Source organism: Coregonus clupeaformis, chromosome 23 (genome assembly GCF_020615455.1).
Source record: "Coregonus clupeaformis isolate EN_2021a chromosome 23, ASM2061545v1, whole genome shotgun sequence".
Taxonomy (NCBI): domain Eukaryota; kingdom Metazoa; phylum Chordata; class Actinopteri; order Salmoniformes; family Salmonidae; genus Coregonus; species Coregonus clupeaformis.
In genome coordinates, this window is record NC_059214.1 from 56,613,162 (window position 1) to 56,630,088 (window position 16,927).

Below are 16,927 nucleotides of genomic sequence, written 5' to 3' on the forward strand. Positions count from 1 at the left end.
AATTTGTAACATATTGTACGAAATACAATTCGTAACATTTCATATGAATTAAAATTCATAACTAATCTTACGAAATGCAAGATGGACATCCAAAAAATAATACATTTACATTTGAGTCATTTAGCAGACGCTCTTATCCAGAGCGACTTACAGTTAGTGCATACATTATTTGTATTTATTTTTCATACCCCCCCGTGGGAATCGAACCCACAACCCTGGCATTGCAAACGCCATGCTCTACCAACTGAGCTACATCCCTGCCGGCCATTCCCTCCCCTATCCTGGACGACGCTGAGTCAGTTGTGCGCCGCCCCATGAGTCTCCCGGTCGCGGCCGGCAACGACAGAGCCTGGATTCGAACCAGGATCTCTAGTGGCACAGCTACATACCACACAAAAAGTAACTTATCATACCAAGTGGAGTATCCCGGATTTACATTACTATGTTACATCTACCGCTGAGTCCAGGTTGCCATTTTGTACTTATAAATTAATGATATGTGCCCATTGATTCTTAAAGGATATGACTTATAAATGCCTCATGAGCTTAGTTCAACTGTCACCCCCCAATCAGAACCCAGAAAATAAACTTGTTTTAATCCAACGTTTATAAACAAAGTACATGTAAACAAACAGTGTATAGCCTCAAAACATGGTCAAAACTATCATTTTGATGTTATGGATGGTCAGTCCTTGCATCCATAGCTCTGTCAATGAATTTGAGAGTGATTACATTTCTCCAGCCCCGTCCCTCAGATTTTACCTAAACAGGGGCATGTTATTGTTTCAACTGCTGATTGCCACTTTAAGAGGAAAAACAAAATATTGGGCACATTTTGGTCATTTAGCGAGTGCATACATTTCTTCATACTGGCCCCCCGTGGTAATCGAACCCACAACCCTGGCGTTGCAAACGCCATGCTCTACCAACTGAGCTACACACAACTTCACTTCAACTCAGTGCTAGGTACCTAACCCTCAGTGAATGTCTTTACATTATGATTAGGTACCTAGCCTTCACCTTAGTGAACATCTCTACAATATGATTAGGTACCTAGCCCTCACCTCAGTGAACATCTCTACATTATGATTAGGTACCTAGCCCTCACCTTAGTGAACATCTCTACATTATGATTAGGTACCTAGCCCTCAGTGAACATCTCTACATTATGATTAGGTACCTAGCCCTCACCTCAGTGAACATCTCTACATTATGATTAGATACCTAGCCCTCACCTCAGTGAACATCTCTACATTATGATTAGGTACCTAGCCCTCACCTCAGTGAACATCTCTACATTATGATTAGGTACCTACCCTCAGTGAACATCTCTACATTATGATTAGGTACCTAGCCCTCACCTCAGTGAACATCTCTACATTATGATTAGATACCTAGCCCTCAGTGAACATCTCTACATTATGATTAGGTACCTAGCCCTCAGTGAACATCTCTACATTATGATTAGGAACCTAGCCCTCACCTCAGTGAACATCTCTACATTATGATTTGGCACCCTTCACACAGGTTGTTGTTTATTGTCATGTGTCTTGTCCTGGAGGCAGAACTGAGTGATTTCCCCTTAGATAGGCCAGCTGCAAAGTCAAGATTGGCTATAATATTGTAACAATTCATGACATTTATTTTTTGCTTTTTGGTCTTAATTTAAAGTTAGGGTTAGGCATCAGGGTTAGCAGTGTGGTTTAGGATAGTGTTAAGGTTAGGGTTAAGTTTAAAATCAGATTGTATGACTTTGTGGCTGTGCCAGCTAGTGACCAATCGGCAGAGCTGCCTCCAGAACAAGAATCATGATTAAAAATGCTAACCTCCCCCGTTCACAGGAGGAATGTTTCATAAAAACATAAGTAGCCTAAACGCAGAAGAAAACATGTTAAAATATATTTGGCACCACTTTTCAAGTAACACAGTGCTTCTGCAGATTTCTCCTTGGTGAATGAATGTACACTCTTTGAAAAAAAATAGTGCTATCTAGAACCTTAAAAGGATTCTTTGACTGTGCCAATAGGATAACCTTTTGAAGAATCAATTTTGGTTTCAGGTAGAACCTCTTTGGTTCCAGGTAGAACCCTTTTGGGTTCCATGCAGAACCATTTCTACAGAGGGTTCTACTTGGAACCCAAAACAGTTCCACCTGGAACCAAAAAGGGTTATCCTATGGGGGACATCCAAATAACTCTTTTGGAACCCTTTTTTATAAGAGTGTATATGATTTGACGTCTATTTAAAAAAGGACTGCTTCACAAAAACATACGTAGCCTAAACATAGAAGAAGAGCCCATCTCCACAGCTTTGTCTGTCAGGATTGACTATTCTATAGCTATGCAACCTTGTGCTGTTTTCAGCAACAATACCTAAGGCCTGCTATACTTAGTTACTATTGGAGATTCTCTATATTCCATTGTATGTCTTTATGAGAAGTGTAAGTTAAGGCGTTGTAATATGATCCGTTTGCACATTGTAAAAAAAAAAAACACACTGTTTGTATGGAAGCGGTTTGTAAAAGGAACCTACAAAATCCCTTTCAGAGTGCTAGAGATGCACATTGCCAGTGCTAACATAACAAACATCAGCCTTGCATTCCTGCTGGTGTGATTCTGAAAAGCTTGGTTGTTCACTTTTATCTCAGTGGAATATTGCTGCATTTATTGAGATGTTATTTCACCTAAAGAGGCTCTGCCAGGTCTACCAGGTCTGTCAGGTCTACCAGGTCTATCAGGTCTGTCAGGTCTACCAGGTCTGTCAGGTCTACCAGGTCTACCAGGTCTACCAGGTCTACCAGGTCTGCCAGGTCTACCAGGTCTACCAGGTCTATCAGGTCTACCAGGTCTACCAGGTCTACCAGGTCTATCAGGTCTGCCAGGTCTACCAGGTCTGTCAGGTCTACCAGGTCTATCAGGTCTGTCAGGTCTACCAGGTCTACCAGGTCTACCAGGTCTACAAGGTCTATCAGGTCTATCAGGTCTGTCAGGTCTGTCAGGTCTACCAGGTCTACCAGGTCTATCAGGTCTGTCAGGTCTGCCAGGTCTATCAGGTCTACCAGGTCTGTCAGGTCTACCAGGTCTACCAGGTCTGTCAGGTCTGTCAGGTCTGTCAGGTCTACCAGGTCTATCAGGTCTACCAGGTCTGTCAGGTATGTCAGGTCTACCAGGTCTGTCAGGTCTACTAGGTCTATCAGGTCTGTCAGGTCTACCAGGTCTACCAGGTCTGTCAGGTCTACCAGGTCTGTCAGGTCTACCAGGTCTACCAGGTCTACCAGGTCTATCAGGTCTGCCAGGTCTACCAGGTCTATCAGGTCTACCAGGTCTGTCAGGTATGTCAGGTCTACCAGGTCTGTCAGGTCTACTAGGTCTATCAGGTCTGTCAGGTCTACCAGGTCTACCAGGTCTGTCAGGTCTACCAGGTCTGTCAGGTCTACCAGGTCTACCAGGTCTGTCAGGTCTGTCAGGTCTGTCAGGTCTACCAGGTCTATCAGGTCTACCAGGTCTGTCAGGTATGTCAGGTCTACCAGGTCTGTCAGGTCTACTAGGTCTATCAGGTCTGTCAGGTCTACTAGGTCTATCAGGTCTGTCAGGTCTACCAGGTCTATCAGGTCTACCAGGTCTACCAGGTCTTTCAGGTCTACCAGGTCTACCAGGTATTTCAGGTCTACAAGGTCTACCAGGTATTTCAGGTCTACAAGGTCTACCAGGTCTATCAGGTCTACCAGGTCTACAAGGTCTATCAGGTCTATCAGGTCTACCAGGTCTGTCAGGTCTACCAGGTCTGTCAGGTCTACCAGGTCTGTCAGGTCTACCAGGTCTGTCAGGTCTACCAGGTCTACCAGGTCTACCAGGTCTACCAGGTCTGTCAGGTCTACCAGGTCTGTCAGGTCTACCAGGTCTACCAGGTCTACCAGGTCTACCAGGTCTGTCAGGTCTACCAGGTCTGTCAGGTCTACCAGGTCTACCAGGTCTACCAGGTCTGTCAGGTCTGTCAGGTCTGTCAGGTCTACCAGGTCTGTCAGGTCTACCAGGTCTACCAGGTCTACCAGGTCTGTCAGGTCTACCAGGTCTACCAGGTCTACCAGGTCTACCAGGTCTACCAGGTCTGTCAGGTCTACCAGGTCTGTCAGGTCTACCAGGTCTACCAGGTCTACCAGGTCTGTCAGGTCTGCCAGGTCTACCAGGTCTGTCAGGTCTGTCAGGTCTGTCAGGTCTACCAGGTCTATCAGGTCTACCAGGTCTGTCAGGTATGTCAGGTCTACCAGGTCTGTCAGGTCTACTCGGTCTATCAGGTCTGTCAGTTCTACCAGGTCTACCAGGTCTGTCAGGTCTACCAGGTCTATTAGGTCTACCAGGTCTACCAGGTCTATCAGGTCTACCAGGTCTACCAGGTCTATCAGGTCTACCAGGTCTACCAGGTCTACCAGGTCTATCAGGTCTACCAGGTCTACCAGGTCTATCAGGTCTACCAGGTCAACCAGGTCTGACAGGTCTACCAGGTCTGTCAGATCTACCAGGTCTACCAGGTCTGCCAGGTCTGCCAGGTCTACCAGGTCTGTCAGGTCTACCAGGTCTACCAGGTCTACCAGGTCTGTCAGCTTTACCAGGTCTACCAGGTCTTAAAGGTCTACCAGGTCTGTCAGGTCTACCAGGTCTACCAGGTCTATCAGGTCTGTCAAGTCTACCAGGTCTACAAGGTCTGTCAGGTCTACCAGGTCTGTCAGGTCTACCAGGTCTACCAGGTCTGTCAGGTCTGTCAGGTCTACCAGGTCTGTCAGGTCTACTAGGTCTATCAGGTCTGTCAGGTCTACCAGGTCTACCAGGTCTGTCAGGTCTGTCAGGTCTACCAGGTCTGTCAGGTCTACCAGGTCTACCAGGTCTACCAGGTTTACCAGGCCTGTCAGGTCTACCAGGTCTACCAGGTCTACCAGGTCTGTCAGGTCTACCAGGTCTACCAGGTCTGTCAGGTATACCAGGTCTATCAGGTCTACCAGGTCTACCAGGTCTATCAGGTCTACCATGTCTACCAGGTCTAGCAGGTCTACCAGGTCTACCAGGTCTGTCAGGTCTACCAGGTCTATCAGGTCTTTCAAGTCTGTCAGGTCTACAAGGTCTACCAGGTCTACCAGGTCTGTCAGGTCTGTCAGTTCTGTCGGGTCTGTCAGGTCTACCATGTCTGTCAGGTCTACCAGGTCTACCAGGTCTGCCAGGTCTACCAGGTCTGTCAGGTCTACCAGGTCTGTCAGGTCTACCAGGTCTACCAGGTCTACCAGGTCTACCAGGTCTACCAGGTCTGCCAGGTCTACCAGGTCTGTCAGGTCTACCAGGTCTGCCAGGTCTACCAGGTCTGTCAGGTCTACCAGGTCTACCAGGTCTACCAGGTCTGTCAGCTTTACCAGGTCTACCAGGTCTTAAAGGTCTACCAGGTCTGTCAGGTCTGTCAGGTCTACCAGGTCTATCAGGTCTGTCAGGTCTGTTAGGTCTACCAGGTCTATCAGGTCTACCAGGTCTACCAGGTCTATCAGGTCTACCAGGTCTACCAGGTCTATCAGGTCTACCAGGTCTACCAGGTCTACCAGGTCTATCAGGTCTATCAGGTCTACCAGGTCTGTCAGCTGAAATAATTCAGACTTTGCTGCTATTGTATTGTTGCCTTATTGTAATACTCACTGTTTGTTGAAGCACACTCAGATTGCATTCAAAACAGGTCAAGGAATAGCCAAGGTTAAGAGCATCTTATCTTACCTTGGGTAAAATGTAGTCTTGTGAAGTACTGTGGAAGTAATGTACTACTGAAGAGTGATCTGCAAGCATGAAGTGGAATGGATTTGGCAATCGTCAGATGTGAGAAAAAATGATGCATTTATTGACAGAACAAGAAAAAGTATGCCTCTATGGTATCCCTTTAATCAAATCAAATCAAATCAAATTTTATTGGTCACATGCGCCGAATACAACAGGTGCAGACATTACAGTGAAATGCTTACTTACAGCCCTTAACCAACAGTGCATTTATTTTAAACAAAAAAAAGTAAGAATAAAACAACAACAAAAAAAGTGTTGAGAAAAAAAGAGCAGAAGTAAAATAAAGTGACAGTAGGGAGGCTATATATACAGTAAAATAAAGTGACAGTAGGGAGGCTATATATACAGGGGGGTACCGTTGCAGAGTCAATGTGCGGGGGCACCGGCTAGTTGAGGTAGTTGAGGTAATATGTACATGTGGGTAGAGTTAAAGTGACTATGCATAAATACTTAACAGAGTAGCAGCAGCGTAAAAAGGATGGGGTGGGGGGGCAGTGCAAATAGTCCGGGTAGCCATGATTAGCTGTTCAGGAGTCTTATGGCTTGGGGTAGAAGCTGTTGAGAAGTCTTTTGGACCTAGACTTGGCACTCCGGTACCGCTTGCCGTGCGGTAGCAGAGAGAACAGTCTATGACTAGGGTGGCTGGAGTCTTTGACAATTTTGAGGGCCTTCCTCTGACACCGCCTGGTATAGAGGTCCTGAATGGCAGGGAGCTTTGCCCCAGTGATGTACTGGGCCGTACGCACTACCCTCTGTAGTGCCTTGCGGTCAGAGGCCAAGCAGTTGCCATACCAGGCGGTGATGCAACCAGTCAGGATGCTCTCGATGGTGCAGTTGTAGAATTTTTTGAGGATCTGAGGACCCATGCCAAATCTTTTCAGTCTCCTGAGGGGGAATAGGCTTTGTCGTGCCCTCTTCACGACTGTCTTGGTGTGTTTGGACCATGATAGTTCGTTGGTGATGTGGACACCAAGGAACTTGAAGCTCTCAACCTGTTCCACTACAGCCCCGTCGATGAGAATGGGGCGTGCTCAGTCCTCTTTTTTTTCCTGTAGTCCACAATCATCTCCTTTGTCTTGGTCACGTTGAGGGAGAGGTTGTTGTCCTGGCACCACACGGCCAGATCTCTGACCTCCTCCCTATAGGCTGTCTCATCGTTGTCGGTGATCAGGCCTACCACTGTTGTGTCGTCGGCAAACTTAATGATGGTGTTGGAGTCGTGCCTGGCCATGCAGTCATGGGTGAACAGAGAGTACAGGAGGGGACTGAGCACGCACCCCTGAGGGGCCCCCGTGTTGAGGATCAGTGTGGCAGATGTGTTGTTACCTACCCTTACCACCTGGGGGCGGCCCGTCAGGAAGTCCAGGATCCAGTTGCAGAGGGAGGTGTTTAGTCCCAGGATCCTTAGCTTAGTGTCCCTTTATGGTGTCCCTCTATGGTGTCCCTCTATGGTGTCCCTTTATGGTGTCCCTCTATGGTGTTCTCTATGGTGTCCCTTTATGGTGTCCCTCTATGGTGTCCCTTTATGGTGTCTCTCTATGGTGTCCCTCTGGTGTCCCTCAATGGTGTCCCTCTATGGTGTCCCTCTATGGTGTGCCTCTGGTGTCCCTCTATGGTGTCCCTTCATGGTGTCCCTCTATGGTGTCCCTCTGGTGTCCCTCTATGGTGTCCCTCTATGGTGTCCCTTTATGGTGTCCCTCTATGGTGTCCCTCTATGGTGTCCCTTTATGGTGTCCCTCTATGGTGTCCCTCTATGTTGTCCCTTTATGGTGTCCTTCTATGGTGTCCCTCTATGGTGTCCCTCTGGTGTCCCTTCATGGTGTTCCTCTATGGTGTCCCTCTGGTATCCTGCTATGGTGTCCCTCTATGGTGTCTCTCTATGGTGTCCCTTTATGGTATCCCTCTATGGTGTCCCTCAATGGTGTCCCTCAATGGTGTCCCTCTATGGTGTCCCTCTATGGTGTCCCTTTATGGTGTCCCTCTATGGTGTCCCTCTATGGTGTCCCTTTATGGTGTCCCTCTATGGTGTCCCTTTATGGTGTCCCTCTATGGTGTCCCTCTATGGTGTCCCTCTGGTGTCCCTCTATGGTGTCCCTCTATGGTGTCCCTTTATAGTGTCCCTCTATGGTGTCCCTCTATGGTGTCCCTTTATGGTGTCCCTCTATGGTGTCCCTCTATGGTGTCCCTTTATGGTGTCCCTCTATGGTGTCCCTCTATGGTGTCCCTCTGGTGTCCCTTTATGGTGTCCCTCTATGGTGTCCCTCTATGGTGTCCCTTTATGGCGTCCCTCTATGGTGTCTCTTTATGGTGTCCCTCTATGGTGTCCCTTTATGGTGTATCTCTATGGTGTCCCTTTATGGTGTCCCTCTATGGTGTCCCTTTATGGTGTCCCTTTATGGTGTCCCTCTATGGTGTCCCTCTATGGTGTCCCTTTATGGTGTCCCTCTATGGTGTCCCTTTATGGTGTCCCTCTATGGTGTCCCTCTATGGTGTCCCTTTATGGTGTCCCTCTATGGTGTCCCTCTGGTGTCCCTTTATGGTGTCCCTCTATGGTGTCCCTCTGGTGTCCCTTTATGGTGTCCCTCTATGGTGTCCCTCTATGGTGTCCCTTTATGGTGTCCCTCTATGGTGTCCCTCTGGTGTCCCTTTATGGTGTCCCTCTATGGTACTACTTTATATGCGTGGACTTATTTTATTTTCTTTCTGAGGAGGAGGTGGAGGAATATGTTTTGTTTCAGGGGTCAGTGATAGTAAATATATCTTAGAGTGATCTCCAAGCATGCAGATTAACTTTTCCATACAATGTTTAATGTGATATGAGGAACAACTATGCATTTATTGACATAACAAGTATGCCTTTATCTGTCCCTGCTACCTTATATAAGTGATCTTCTGCTCTCCAAGGATAAATACTTTTGGTTTGTAGAAGTACTGTCGTACTGAAGAGTGGGATAAATCATTTTGGTTTGTAGAAGTAATATAGCACTGAAGAGTGGGATAAATCATTTTGGTTTGGTTGGGGTTATTCGTCATTAGGGGTCAGTGATACGATAAACGGTGCCGTGGAGAGAGGAGAGAGACAGAGGAGAGAGAGAGAGGAGAGATGAGAGAGAGAGGAGAGAAAGGGGTGAGAGATGAGAGAGAGGATCAATGGCGGAGGGTCGGTGGGCAGCGGGTGGGGAGCGACGGTGCGGGCAGGACACAGGGACGAACAGCGTGAGAGCCTTTCATGGTGACTGCCTCCCCACAGGCCTCTGAGCAGCCAGCATCAACCACACTCAAAGGGAGACAATAACTGTGTTCTAAATGGCACTGTATTCCCTCTTTAGTGTACTTCTTTTGACCAGGGACCATAAGGCTCAGGTCAATAGTATTGCACTATATAGGGAATAAGGTGCCGTTTGGGACGCAGGAAAAATAAAACAGAGGCCTCTCATTTTCCAAAAAACACATGGAGAGACATGGATTTTCAACTTGACATTGAGCAGTTTTTGTGGGAATGTGTCTTTCTTTTTGTACCACAGCAGCTATAGAGTGAACAGACACAGAACTAAAGGGTTTCTGAGAAGCAGAAAAAGTAAAAGACGTTAAAATTAAGTATGAAAACGTGTCAAAATATAATACAATGGCTTTTGTAAAGAAGGTTAAATTATAGTAAGAAATTAGTTTGTGATTTTGCCAATGAAGCCCTGTACCTACTTCCCTAGAGTCAGATGAACTCGTGGATATAACGTTTGTCTCTGCATCCAGTATAAAGGAAGTTAAAGGCAGTTTCGCAAGCCAATGCTAACTAGCATTAGCGCTAACTAGGGGCTCTAGACTAGGGGCTCTATTCGCTGAAACGTTACAGATTCCCGCTCTCCCTCCCCCCCACCCCCCCCCTCCCTCCTCCTCCCTCCCTCCCAGCTTCCTGTGGTCATTAGCATTCAGGACACATCCATTGAACCCACGGCTGGAGACTAAAAGCACAGGCTCTGCATTGGATTTGACAAGGGGAGGGTGTTTTTGGGGCCAGGGCTGGATCCTGAAATGACACGCAGAGCCCTGATTGACTGTGGCCGCATCTCAAACGACACCCTATTCCTTAGCTAGTGCACTACTTTTGACCGCAGGAACTTGGTCAACAGTGGTGCGCTACTGTATATAGGGAGTGGGCTGCCATCTGGGACTCAAGCATAGTGTGCCATGAATGGGTTGCATGCACCCTCCCTTCCCCGCGCTGCATCAATCGTTCCCTCAATCAATCGCCTTAATGAAGAACGGACCAGAATTAAATCAAAAGCACCAATAACACTAATGGTTGCTTTTTTCCCCCTCAGTCAGAGGCCGGTCGAGCTGTGGCCCCGAGGGAAATAACCCTTTTTTGCAAATGGTTTATAATCAATGATTAGCTGTTGATCAATGATTAGCGAGTTCAACTTTTTTGACTTAATGTGGGCCAACGAGAGCAGAGTTAATCCCCCATGGTCAGTTTGTTCTGTTCTGTCTCTGGGATGTACAGAAGAGAAGCTGCTGCTGTTTTTGGATCTTTAATGATGTTACTTTTCTCTCCGTTCAAAGACGTTTAATAATATGAAGCAGAAAAAAAAACTAAAGAAATCCTTCACACACTACTACAGGCAACACGGTTGTAAATGTCATGTGTTATATCTACACTAATAGACTAGGATTGTTATTGCCTTGACAGACCTTTGTAGAGAGAGTTCAAAACATGGAGCTAAGAATAACTCCTAAGGAATCTGCAACATTTTGTCAATGAGCAAAAAATGCTAAAGTAATTTACCTTTCCTTTCCCTGTCTGTGTGTGTGTTAATGGGGTGATGTAGGGTCTGGAACCAGATGTCTCCAGGGCTGGATTACCCGACCTCCCGGGCTCTGGTCTGTTGTTTTGGCTCTGTACTCCAGCACTTTGGATTTGAAATTATTCAATGAGTATGAGGTTAAAGTGCAGACTGTCAGCTTTCCATTTGAGGGTATTGTCATCCATATCGGGTGAACCATTTAGAAATTAAATCGCTTTTTGTACTTAGTCCACCCATTTTAGGTGACCAAAAGTGTTGGGATAAATTCACTTGTATGTGTATTAAAGTAATGAAGTATTTGGTCCCATGATCCACGCAACGACTACATTAAACTAGTGAAGATACAAAAACAAATCTTACTGCATTTCAACACATTTTCCCAGGGTGCAGAGAAAATTTTGCAGTTTCATAATGCAATTCTACATATTTTGTCATGAGGCTAAGAGAAAATGTTGCCTTTTTAAAGCAAATTCCTGAAATTCTACACTTTTTTCCATGGGACTGAATTTTTTTTATCCCCCCCAAATACGGTAGTCTTGCCCTGGATGTCTCTTAGTCTGTGTGTCTCTGTGTGTGTGTGTGTGTGTGTGTCTGTGTGTGTGTGTCTGTGTGTCTGTGTGTCTGTGTGTGATGTATGGTCTATACCGGATGTCTCTGTGTGTGTGTGTGTGTGTGTGTGTGTGTCAGTGGGGTGATGTATGGTCTGTTACGGATGTCTCTCAGTGTCCTCCCAATCATTAACACATAGTTAATGCTGATCCATAGCTGGGCATCAATTCCCTTTATCTATCTACAACTCATTACTGTGACAGTCTCCTCAGGATCCCAGCTAACACCCAACCACCTCATGGTCAGCACCCTGTATCCCAGCTAACACCAACCACATCATGGATCAGCACCCTGGATCCCAGCTAGGCACCAACCACATCATGGTCAGCACCCTGGATCCCAGCTAACACCAACCACATCATGATCAGCACCCTGTATCCAAGCTAGCACCAACCACATCATGGTCAGCACCCTGGATCCCAGCTAGCAGAAACCACATCATGGTCAGCACCCTGTATCCAAGCTAGCACCAACCACATCATTGTCAGCACGCTGGATCCCAGCTAGCAGAAACCACATCATGGTCAGCACCCTGTATCCAAGCTAGCACCAACCAATATGGTCAGCACCCTGATCCCAGCTAGCAGAGGGACCACATCATGGTCAGCACCCTGGATCCCAGCTAGCACCAACCACATCATGGTCAGCACCCTGGATCCCAGCTAGCAGAAACCACATCATGGTCAGCACCCTGTATCCAAGCTAGCACCAACCACATCATGGTCAGCACCCTGGATCCCAGCTAGCACCAACCACATTATGGTCAGCACCCTGGATCCCAGCTAGCACCAACCACATAATGGTCAGTACCCAGAGAAACAAGAGACCAGAGAGACCAGAGACCAGAGAGACCAGAGAGACCAGAGACCAGAGACCAGAGACCAGAGACCAGAGACCAGAGACCAGAGACCAGAGAGACCAGAGAGACCAGAGAGACCAGAGACCAGAGACCAGAGACCAGAGACCAGAGAGACCAGAGACCAGAGACCAGAGACCAGAGAGACCAGAGACCAGAGACCAGAGACCAGAGAGACCAGAGACCAGAGAGACCAGAGATCAGAGACCAGAGACCAGAGACCAGAGAGACCAGAGACCAGAGACCAGAGACCAGAGACCAGAGAGACCAGAGACCAGAGACCAGAGAGACCAGAGAGACCAGAGACCAGAGACCAGAGACCAGAGACCAGAGACCAGAGAGACCAGAGAGACCAGAGAGACCAGAGACCAGAGACCAGAGAGACCAGAGACCAGAGACCAGAGAGACCAGAGAGACCAGAGACCAGAGACCAGAGACCAGAGACCAGAGACCAGAGAGACCAGAGAGACCAGAGAGACCAGAGACCAGAGACCAGAGAGACCAGAGACCAGAGACCAGAGAGACCAGAGACCAGAGACCAGAGACCAGAGAGACCAGAGAGACCAGAGACCAGAGAGACCAGAGAGACCAGAGAGACCAGAGACCAGAGACCAGAGACCAGAGACCAGACCAGAGACCAGAGACCAGAGACCAGAGAGACCAGAGAACCAGAGAGACCAGAGAGCCAGAGAGACCAGAGACCAGAGACCAGAGAGACCAGGACCAGAGACCAGAGAGATTTAGTCCACCCATTTTAGGGTGACCAAAAGTGTTGGGATAAATTCACTTGTATGTGTATTAAGGTAATTAAGTATTTGGTCCCATGATCCGCATAGTGGCTACATTCAACTGCGAAGGGTACAAAAAAAAAAAAAATCTAACTTACTGCATTTCAACACATTTTCCCAGGGTGCAGAGAGAAATTTGCAGTTTCACAATGCAATTCTACACATTTTGTCATGACGCTAAGAAAAAATGTTGCCTTTTTAAAACAAATTTCCTGCAATTCTACACTTTTTTCCATGGGACTGAAAAATATTATCCACCCCAAATACGGTAGTCTGGCCATGGATGTCTCTTAGTCTGTGTGCCTCTGTGTGTGTGTGTGTCTGTGTGTGTGCGTCTGTGTGTCTGTTTATGTGTGTTTGTGTGTGATGTATGGTCTATACTGGATGTCTGTGTGTGTGTGTGTCTCTGTGTGTGTCAGTGAATGATGTATGGCCTATACCGGATGTCTCTGTGTGTGTGTGTGTGTGTGTGTGTGTGTCGTGGGGTGATGTATGGTCTGTTACCGGATGTCTCTCAGTGTCCTCCCATTCATTAACACATAGTTAATGCTGATCCCGCAGCTGGGCATCAATTCCCTTTATCTATCTACAACTCATTACTGTGACGTCTCCTCAGGATCCCAGCTAACACCAACCACCTCATGGTCAGCACCCTGTATCCCAGCTAACACCAACCACATCATGGTCAGCACCCTGGATCCCAGCTAGCACCAACCACATTATGGTCAGCACCCTGGATCCCAGCTAACACCAACCACATCATGGTCAGCACCCTGGATCCCAGCTAGCAGAAACCACATCATGGTCAGCACCCCTGTATCCCAGCTAGCAGAAACCACATCATGATCAGCACCCTGTATCCAGCTGGCACCAACCACATTATGGTCAGCACGCTGGATCCCAGCTAGCACCAACCACATTATGGTCAGCACCCTGGATCCCAGCTAGCACCAACCACATTATGGTCAGCACCCTGGATCCCAGCTAGCACCAACCACATCATGGTCAGTACCCTGTATCCCAGCTAGCACCAACCACATCATGGTCGGCACCCTGGATCCACCTAGCAGAAACCACATCATGGTCAGTCCCTTGATCCCAGCTAGCACCAACCACATCATGGTCGGCACCCTGGATCCCACTAGCAGAAACCACATCATGTCAGCACGCTGGATCCCAGCTAGCACCAACCACATCATGGTCAGCACGCTGGATCCCAGCTAGCACCAACCACATTATGGTCAGCACCCTGGATCCCAGCTAGCACCAACCACATCATGGTCAGCACGCTGGATCCCAGCTAGCACCAACCACATTATGGTCAGCACCCTGGATCCCCGCTTGCACCAACCACATTATGGTCAGCACCCTGGATCCCAGCTAGCACCAACCACATCATGGTCAGCACCCTGGATCCCAGCTAGCACCAACCACATTATGGTCAGCACCCTGGATCCCAGCTAGCACCAACCACATCATGGTCAGCACGCTGGATCCCAGCTAGCACCAACCACATCATGGTCAGTACCCAGAGAAACAAGAGACCAGAGAGACCAGAGACCAGAGAGACCAGAGAGACCAGAGACCAGAGACCAGAGACCAGAGACCAGAGACCAGAGACCAGAGACAAGAGACAAGAGACCAGAGAGACCAGAGACCAGAGACCAGAGAGACCAGAGACCAGAGACCAGAGACCAGAGACCAGAGAGACCAGAGACCAGAGACCAGAGACCAGAGACCAGATTACAGAGAGACCAGAGAGACCAGAGAGACCAGAGACCAGAGACCAGAGAGACCAGAGACCAGAGAGACCAGGGGGACCACATTGCATTTGGAGAGGTAGTGTGCTCAATTAAAGTCTATGCTCTAGTTAGAGAAGTCATCTGAAGTATTGAGACTCTAGGTGACCTTCACAGCCTCACGTCTCACTGGACTGGATCTGAGTAGACTGGATTGAAGTGGAGGATTATTTAACCATGTCACAGTAATTCCATAGGATGTCAAGGATGAGTCTAATCAAATTAAGAGAACATACTTTAAGATCATGCTTGAATGTCCAAACAAGGAGTTGCAGAAAGGAATCAGAGCAAGAACAATCACTACCTATCCATTTCATTAGAGTGTGCTTAAAGTGAGGAGAGGCTTTCTGTTTGCCGTGTAGATGCTAGTCATTGTTATGTTGAAATACAGGGACAGCTAGTATTGTGAGAGATAAGTATAACTAAGAGTACCATATAAATACTGTTCCTATGTTTTACAAAGACAAGCCCTCTCATAATTACTGATCTATTCTATGTTCTGGCTCCATTAAAGCTCTTTGTATCGATTATGGTGCGTACCGATGATTGAAAGCCAGGCTTGATGTTATAGGCTTTTCAGATATCATAATAACACGTGGTATACTATCTAACCAGACCTATCGCATTAGAAATATGTCAGCTTGTTGCCATTTAACTCTATTTTCTGTATGTCACACAAGGTGACATAATATGACAGTTCCAACACTTACTGTAAATAAAATCAAAGTGTATTTGTCAAATGCACAGGATACAGCGAAGTGTACACAGTACAATGAAATGTTTAGTTTTACATCTTGTAATACATTGATTCATCTGTCCTGTTCTCCCCAAAGTCACTCTCCTCCTCATCATCATCTTCTTCTTCTTCTTCTTCTTCTTCTTCTTCTTCTTCTTCTTCTTCTTCTTCTTCTTCTTCTTCTTCTTCTTCTTCTTCTTCTTCTTCTTCTTCTTCTTCTTCTTCTTCCTCCTCCCTCCTCCCTCCTCCTCCTCCTCCTCCTCCTCCTCCTCCTCATCTTCTTCCTCCTCATCATCATCTTCACTCCTCCTCCCCCTCCTCCTCCTCCTCCTCCTCCTCCTCTTCTTCCTCCTCCTCATCATCTTACTCCTCCTCCTCCTCCTCATCATCATCATCTTCCTCCCCCCTCCTCCTCCCTCCTCCTCCTCCTCCTCCTCCTCCTCCTCCTCCTCCTCCTGTGCTCCAGATCTGCTATGTATCTGCTGTGCTCCAGATCTGCTATGTATCTGCTGTGCTCCAGCTCTGCTATGTATCTGCTGTGCAGTGAGACAGAAAGGGTTGCTAGCAGCACCTGTGCACTACAGGTGACGAACAAAACAAATGACAGCTCGCATCACCAACATAATTTCTGCTCGGCCTCCCTGCCACCGCAGCGGTCTCCAGAAGGCTGTGAGACGGGCACAGAGGGCAAAGTGTGTGTGTGTGTGGGGGGGGGGACTTTCTTTGGACAGAAGACCTGTCCTTGTGACTAACAATGCCCGGACCTGACAAATATATTACCATACGTCGACCTTAGCCAACCTTAGTGCTTGTTTGGAAAAAGTAAGTTTTTCTTCTAAGCCAAATCCTTTAGAACTGTGAAGGAAATGTTACCATATTTGTATGTAACAGTGGTGTTTTGCAGAATGTGGTTCGACCTAGAAGTTCACTCTGACAAATATAATGTTTCTAGAGATTTGTGTGAAAGCAGCTGTGTGGCAAATATATTGTTTTAATCAAACACACACGCACACACCCGCACACACACACACACACACACACACACACACACACACACACACACACACACACACACACACACACACACACACACACAGTCGTCTGAATGGACTGGAGAGGGCCAGTGTGTTTAGCTTTGTTGATTATTAATTACAAGCGACAGAGATGGAATGAATGCGAGTCATTATCTAAATGTTCATCCCTGCTAAAACTTCCTGCCTCTGTAAATTAATTTCTGCATATCAGATAAACGTATCTTCTCTCCACAGCTGTTTACTGAGAATAGAAATGGAGGGAATCATTTAGAATGTTTATAGTAATTATCGATCATTCTAGAATGTTGTTTGTTATATTTTTTATATCAAGAAATCGAGCTTTGCAATCACATCCTTTCACTTTGTTTCTTTTTGCAGATTGCTGTAATTTAGATTATTTAAATATACTAGATGATGCAAAAACTATACAGCAGATAATCAATAATATCCAATCCCAAAATATTTATTAGGGATAATAGTTTTATAAGATATGTAT

General features: G+C 46.9%; 1 protein-coding gene across 1 annotated transcript; it reads left to right on the forward strand.

Moving 5' to 3' along the window:
* Positions 1 to 2,556: 2,556 nt before the first annotated feature.
* Positions 2,557 to 14,086, forward strand: LOC123481717 (collagen alpha-2(IV) chain-like). The gene is made up of 6 exons (XM_045206483.1): positions 2,557 to 2,569; positions 2,774 to 2,890; positions 5,097 to 5,131; positions 5,260 to 5,419; positions 5,465 to 5,545; positions 13,887 to 14,086. The coding sequence occupies exons 1-6, from the start codon at positions 2,557 to 2,559 to the stop codon at positions 14,084 to 14,086; spliced, it is 606 nt and encodes a 201-aa protein (XP_045062418.1).
* The last annotated feature ends 2,841 nt before the right edge of the window (positions 14,087 to 16,927 follow it).